The 7390-nt window shown below is 45.7% G+C and overlaps 1 protein-coding gene across 3 annotated transcripts; it reads left to right on the forward strand.

Annotated features, from left to right (window-relative positions):
- The first annotated feature begins 715 nt into the window (after window positions 1-715).
- On the forward strand, window positions 716-7136 carry LOC123186891 (putative disease resistance protein RGA3). Of its 3 annotated transcripts, XM_044598578.1 has the most exons (9): window positions 716-1218; window positions 1320-1372; window positions 1460-5596; window positions 5690-5822; window positions 6101-6261; window positions 6346-6387; window positions 6529-6702; window positions 6772-6997; window positions 7107-7136. In XM_044598578.1, exons 1-3 carry the CDS (start codon window positions 1023-1025, stop codon window positions 5588-5590), a joined length of 4380 nt encoding a protein of 1459 aa, XP_044454513.1. In that variant the 5' UTR covers window positions 716-1022; the 3' UTR covers window positions 5591-5596; window positions 5690-5822; window positions 6101-6261; window positions 6346-6387; window positions 6529-6702; window positions 6772-6997; window positions 7107-7136. The 3 variants fall into 3 exon arrangements, with proteins under 3 accessions (XP_044454513.1, XP_044454512.1, XP_044454511.1); XM_044598577.1 differs by lacking the exon at window positions 7107-7136 and having other exon boundaries at window positions 6346-6422; window positions 6772-7097; XM_044598576.1 differs by lacking the exon at window positions 7107-7136 and having other exon boundaries at window positions 6772-7097.
- The last annotated feature ends 254 nt before the right edge of the window (window positions 7137-7390 follow it).

The following is a 7390-nucleotide window of genomic DNA, read 5'->3' on the forward strand; positions in this document are numbered from 1 at the left end:
GTAAACTAAGCAATGTTTGTCATAAGAAAATGTCAGACTTCTTTGACTTTTTTATTCTTTATTTTGCTATCCATATAAAGGAGCATTTGAGCTCAAGATTAGAAGGGCATTTTTGTATTCGGAGTGTCTTTTTCAGTCGTGGCAACACATGAGGGTAGTTGATAGTATTGATTACTCCCTCCATAGTTTATCTAAGGCGAAGGCGAAATTACGAAATCTCTATAGGGGGGAAGTTGGATGAAGATTTGGGATATTCGGAATAACCTATTCAGAAAAGGAAAAGTAAAAAAAAAAAGAACAACAGTTGTTCTCTCAATAGTGGATCTCAAATCAGCACTTGCATGGTCATTTTGCACATTTCCAAAGTAAATATTGTGTAACACAGTGAAATGAAAAACAAAAGCTTAAGTTAATTTTTGGGGGGGGTATTAAAAGAGATTTTGCAGCTAGTTTGAAATTTCCATTTGGTTCTACATTGGAGCCTAGCTATAGGCCTCTACTTTATAGCATGCAAGGCATATTTTTATTTAGGTTTTTAGGATATTTTTTATTTATGCAGAAGACATTTTTTCAGACAAAGAATACAGTTTTTTTATTTTAGAATAAAGAAGACAATTTTGTTGTTGTGTGTAATGGGTTTATTTTTTGAGGTGTGTGTGTGTGTGTAATGGGTCCATGTAGTGATAGGCCCCGCAACTAGTTTACAACACAACATTTCCTTCCTCCTTTGCTCTCTCTGCTCCGGTCCCGACGACGGCGGAACGGAGGCACCGGATGGCGGGCAAGGGCGAAGCCGCGTCGCCTTGGGGCTGCTGTGCTCCACGGCCGGCATCGGCATGGCCTCTCCTCCGTCGCTGGAGCTGGAAGCAAGCGTCGCAGGCTCAGGTCAGCTTCCCACTCGCATGCCCACCATGTGCTTGTGCTTATGCTTATGCCCACCATGTGCCTGTCATAGCACAAACTACTCTAGATTGGACGGATGCAGCTGCCATCCAACTTATCATCCTGAGGACTAGTCCTGCATGCTAACAAATAAGTATGTTGGGACGGAGCTCATGTGCGATGCCGGCGCCTCTAGCTTTGCTCTCAGCCCAGCACAAGAAAAAGGTCCGGGCCAGACTGCCCATTCCATCCCATGCTGCTCTACTGTACCAACACGTCAGCTTGCTTGCGTTAGCCCAAACTACACACACTCTGCAAGTCTGCATCATCAGCCAGGTTTTCTTTTCACAAGAAAAAATAATTTGGCCAGACTTCTCAAACCAACATAACTTCAGGACTCTCTCACGACTCAGCCCAACTCAACCCCCCTTTTGCAGCTAGCAAAGATCAGGCAGGCGGCAGCGGCATCCATCACCGGCGAACCATCAAGGTATGTACTAGTGCACACTCCTCTCCTTTAATTTGCAGCTACCAACAGCCTGTTTACCATCGATTTCCTTTTGATTCCTTGATGCAGGCGCCCTTGTCCATCCCTGCATCCGGCCACGGGATGGCCGAGACCGCCCTCGGCGCCGCACAATGGGTGGTGAGCAAGGCGCTAGCCCCCTTCGCGGATGGCGTGCTGGAGGCTTGGGCGGCCACCAGGACATTTGGCCTCAACATCCAGGCCCTCAAAACTGAACTGGAGAAGGTGCAGGCCACGCTTGAAATAGCCGCCACCAAGGAGCTCCCCGGGCTGGCCACGGAGAAGATGCTGCAGAAGTTGTGGGACTCGGCGCACAATGCCGAGGACTTGCTGGACGAGCTGGACTACTTCCGCATCCACGACGAGCTCCACGGCACGTACGACGCTGCCGACCAGCACGGCGACGATGCCCTCCGCGACCTCGCCTTTGATGCTCGCCACACCATCAAAGCTCTTGGCAAACTGGTCAACTGTTTCCCATGGCAGCGTGCTGAGCTCCAGCAGAGGCCAACCAGCATCATCCAGGAGTTCAGCGGATGCATGCCCAGCCTCGGTAAACTGCTCCTTTCCTCATGTTCCCCACATCCACATGTTCGTGGTGATGAAGATCGTGGCATTGCGCAAGAAACACCGATGCCTGAGTTTAACAGGGCTGATTTCTCCCAAAGGATGAAGGACACTGTAGAGCAACTAAAGCTTATGCGTATTGATGTTAAGGATATTCTGCAGACTTGTGGCCACAGAACTGTCCTAGACATTTCCCAGCGTCGTGCCACCACCACACCTCAGAGTGCAGAGCCAAAACTGTATGGGAGGGACCATGTCATGAATAATATCATACATGATATCACCGAGGGTCAATACTGTGACAAGGGTCTAACCGTGCTTCCGGTTATTGGTCCGGGGGGAATGGGGAAGACAACCATGATACAACACATATATAACAACCAACAAGCGCAGAATCATTTTCCAGTCAGGATTTGGATATGTGTGTCGTTCAATTTCAACCTGGATAAGGTGCTGGAGCAGATTAAAGAAGATACCCTTGCGGTTGAAGGTGAGAATGGGTGTAGCACAACACAAGAGCTGATTGAACACAGATTGAAACACAAAAGGTTCTTACTTGTATTGGATGATATATGGCAGTTTACTGATGTGGATGACTGGAAAAAACTATTGTTGATACTCGGCAAGTCACAAGAGAAGGGTTCCGTGATTCTAGTCACAACTCGGCAAAAAGAAATAGCAGACCAGGTTAAGAAAAGTGCAGAGCCAAAAGAACTGAACGGTTTAGAACCTGGAGAGTTTAAGAAGTTATTCCTTGTATATGTCTTTGATGTTGAGCAATGTCCAGGGGATAAACGTTTTTTGCTTGACACTGGAGATAAGATAATGGGAAAACTGAAGGGCTCCCCTCTTGCAGCAAAGACCGTTGGTAGATTACTGAGGACAGACCCTAGTTTGGCTCATTGGAAAAGGGTCCTAAATAGCAAACAATGGGCGAAACAGTCCAATGGAATTATGCTTGCCTTGGAGCTTAGCTATGGCTTTCTCCCTTTCCATTTGCAACGGTGTTTTTCCTATTCTGCATTATTTCCTGAAGATTACCGTTTCAGAAGCCGTGAGCTCATCAGCCTATGGATCGGACTAGATATTTTGACACCTTCTGATCAAAACCCAACCTTTGAAGGCATAGGTCTGAGCATTTTGAATGATCTAGTCATCCATGGATTTTTCAGAGAATATAAAACTGATGGTGGTCTGCGGTATGTTATGCATGACCTACTGCATGAGTTGGCATTGAAGGTTGCATCACATGACTGTCTTCGTCTTCGTCTCCCTGATGTTGGATCGGTAGAAATTAAGCCATCCACCCGACACTTGTCTATAAGCATAGAGAACTTGGGTGGATATAATGGTCAAAAATTAAAGAGGGAATTGGAAAAACTGAAGACAAGATTGAAGGTTGAACATTTGCAAACACTGATGTTATTTGGAGCAATGGATGAAGGTTCTGCTAAGATATTTGGTGATTTTCTCGGGGAAGCAAATGCTCTTCGTGTTCTTTATTTGCCCCTCCTGAAGTATCCCGTGGAGTCCATGGTACATAATTTTTCAGGACTTGTCCACCTACGATTCCTATGTCTAGGGTGTTTACCAATTAACATCTCTAAATTTTATCATCTAAGGGTTCTAGATCTTAAGTCATGGTCTAGCAGTGGTGATTTTCCTGAAGACACAAGCAACCTTGCAAAATTGTGCCATTATTATACCCCAAGAGATGATAAGCTTCATTATGATATTTGTAATGTGGGAAAAATTCAGCTCTTGGAAAAGTTGAAGGTATTTCGGGTCAATAAAAAAAATGAAGGATTTGAACCAAAGCAACTAGAGCCACTGACCAAGCTATGGGAGCTTGGCATCTACAACCTTGAGAAAATACATACAAAAAAAGAAGCAGCTCAAGCAAAACTGATTGAGAAGAAATACTTGAGGAGGTTAACATTGGATTGGGATAGTAAGCGATCTAGTGATGAGCCTGGTGTGGAAGCAATGGTTCTTGAGTGCCTTCGACCACATGAAAATCTTGAAGTGTTGTGCATTAGAGGGCACAGAGGCCCCACTTGTCCAAGATGGCTGGGTGATGAGCTTGCTGTTGAAGCTCTACAATTTCTTCGTCTTGATGGTGTTTCTTGGAAGGTTTTCCCTTCTTTACGGAACATGGGGGATCTTTGTGAGCTTGAGATACAAGATTGTCCAGAATTCTCGTCTGTGATTCCCACCTCCTGGATTGAGAGTTTGCGTCGCGTCTCGATTGAAGGTGTCAAGCTACTAAAGAGGTTTGCATACTCAAAATCATCACATGGAGCACAACTGGAAATCATTGGATGGGGTGATCTGCAAAGGTTAGACCAAGTGTTAGTTTTCGATAAAGAAACAGGTCTTGAGAAGCTGACACTCGAGAGATGCCCACCTTTGGAGTTGAAGCACCTTCTGATGCTAACCTCGCTGAAGACACTGATTTTAAAGCATTCAGCTGGTCTGGCTGGTCTGGCTGGACTACTAGGAGGTCAGGGTGATGTGGAATGGCAGCTCCCTGTTGAGCACATCGAGATCTGCCACTTACATGGTAATAGTTGGAATGAATTGACAGAGCTCTTCCCACACCTCCCAAAGCTCTCCAAATTGGAGATACGGGATTGTAAAAACATAAAACAGCTGGTAGTGGGGGTGGATCTGCGACAAACAACACCAGAGATGGGGGGAGGTGAAATAACAGCAGCAACGGAGGAAGAGGACGATGGAGTACTGCTCTTCCCAGCTCATCTCTGTAACTCACTACAGAAATTGAAGTTATTTTCATGCCCAGAGCTGGTCCTGGTGGACCCGCCAACTCTTGTTCCTGGAGGAGGATGGCTCCAAGCCTTGCGATCCCTCCAGAGATTAAGCATAAAGTATTGCCCAAAGTTTCTATCCGCCTTCTCGTTTTCCACTCACATTTTCCCTTCCTCCCTGCAATTCCTGGAGCTTACGAAACTAGAAGGGATGGGGACACTAGAGCCTCTCTCAAACCTTTCTTCTCTTACCAGATTAGTATTGGAATTTTGTGGAAAGAACCTGAAATGTCAGGGACTGCGGTCTCTCCTTACCACCGGCGGCCAGCTCAAGGAATTGGATGTCAGGGGCAGCCATGGATTCTTTGCTAATTGGGATCCAAATCCCAGACGGGCTTTGGAGGATGTTGAAGGAGGACAAGAGCAGCCAACACAGCTTGTTTCATCCACGCTGCGGAAGCTTTGCACAGACGACGCAGCTGGACTCCTTGCTGCACCCATCTGCAGCTTCCTTTCTTCCTCTCTCACCAAGCTGAAACTTCATGGGTATGAGCCTGAAGGGATGGAGCGCTTGAGCAAGGAGCAAGAGGACGCCCTTCAGCTCCTCTCCTCCCTCCAGAAACTTGAGTTTAGGCATTTCCACCATCTTCAGCAAATCCCTGCAGGGTTGTGCAACCTTACCAGCCTCAAGATGTTATCAATCAACCACTGTCCTGCCGTCTCGTCATTGCCCAGCGATGGCCTCCCCAAGTCACTGGAAAAGCTAGATGTCTATGACTGCAGCGAGGTGCTAAAACGCCAGTGCAGGTGGATGTTGGGAACGATCCCCAAAACCATAAGAGGATGATCCAAGGTAACAAACACATACTTTCTCGTGTTCTTCCATGTTGCCCTTTTCCTGCGACCCTGCTTAATAACACTGCAATTATTCCCATCCAATGAGCAGGACAATGCCTTGGAGTTCCCTTGTACATTCTTCTAGCCATGTAGTGCTCTGCTCTTTCCATACATACACACTTGCCACATGCATGACATGAGGGTCTTGTGGACGCTGTCTTCCTTCCTGTACAAATTATCTGGTGAGTTTCGAGCATGGCTCCTGCTGTACCATATTATTTATATCCACTTCCAGTTATACTCGCCGCAAAAAGTTAAAATGAAATCCACTTATACTTCAGATTTTCATTTTCTTCTCAACAACAGTGAAAGTATTTCAGATTTGTTTGTCAACGCCCCTTATCTTTCCACAATGCGAGAAACCAACGTCACTAGCAGCTAATACCTTCTGCAAGTCTCTTTTCTTTTCTACCTAGATGTAATTACCAACGTAACTCACTTGTTTTGGTTCTCTGTGCAGGTGTTCGTTTGATCTCGTAGGCTTCTTCATATTTGCATTTTAAATTTGGGTTATTGTTATTCATCAAGACTCGGTAGTCTACTTGCATAATTTGGGTTTCACAATCAGAATTATGGAATAAATGAGAATATGAGTGAAGAACTGAAGGAACTCATATTAAGGTTATAAAATGTTTTCATCCACTGCAATGTTATTGTCAATACCAGGTGTTGATGCATTCTAATTTCTGATGGCTTGCTGTTCAGGTGTTCTTGTGCTTCTGATGGATGTCTGAAGCTTGTCCCCTGGTAACGTCGCTCAGACTGACTTAAATTGCTGCATGGTTTGTATTTTCCTTCATTCAGGACAATGTATTGCAAAGTATTCAGACTCTGGCCGGCAGAACCATGCCAAGCACTTACACATTTTGTTTACTGAACCTTTGCCAGCCAACATAACATGGAATGGAAGGTACCCTACCCTGCCTGCTGGCAAAATGTTCAGCTTGTCCTTGAGCCAGTTTATCCCATAATCATGGTGGTATTCAAGGAGTGCCACACTCGTACTCGATGGCTCCAGCAATGTGTGCACCTGAAACACTGCAGAACATTGATTCATGTGAGGTAAATAGGCCCAAGTGATCTCCAACTCTGCAAGATAGTTATGCATGAACTGACATCAAAATATTTCAGAATTGGCTTGCAAGAAGTCCATGGAGTAGGAGTTATGCAGATCTATAGAGATGCAGTATGCTTGCTGGAGCCATGCTAAGGAAGAAGTAGAGTGACACATTGGCTAGCATAGCAGAAGCGTAGCCTGCAGCTTGGTACGTATGTGATCGCAGCTTGGTACGTCGCCCGGAACTAAATTTCCATGATGATTGAGCACATCAATTACTCAATGTGTGCACTACAGATGGTTAGCATTTTGTTCATTCGGTATTAGTAATATGGCAAATTTATTCTGACCCTAGCCGGCAGAACCGTGCCAAAGTAATAATACTCGCATTTCTTCCTTATCGACGCAGTCATAATAATCCTGGAAGATTCCCCCCCCCCCCCCCCCCCCAAAAAAAAGGATGATTTGTTGGCTTTATGAGGCGATGAGAAGACGTGGGAGGTGATCATCTCCCCTGCTTTTCAACCATACAGACCCGATGCTTGCTTGCTTGAGTAGTATCTGCTGGAAGGTTGTCTTCTTCGGCGGGCGGTAGACGGCGGCGGTTAACTGGCTTCAACACATTTCAGAATAGGCTGCCAAGGAGGGTGATGAATTGACTTACAACCAGTCTGTGGAATATCTGAAGCGTCT

The sequence above is a fragment of the Triticum aestivum genome, chromosome 2A (assembly GCF_018294505.1).
Source record: "Triticum aestivum cultivar Chinese Spring chromosome 2A, IWGSC CS RefSeq v2.1, whole genome shotgun sequence".
Lineage (NCBI taxonomy): Eukaryota > Viridiplantae > Streptophyta > Magnoliopsida > Poales > Poaceae > Triticum > Triticum aestivum.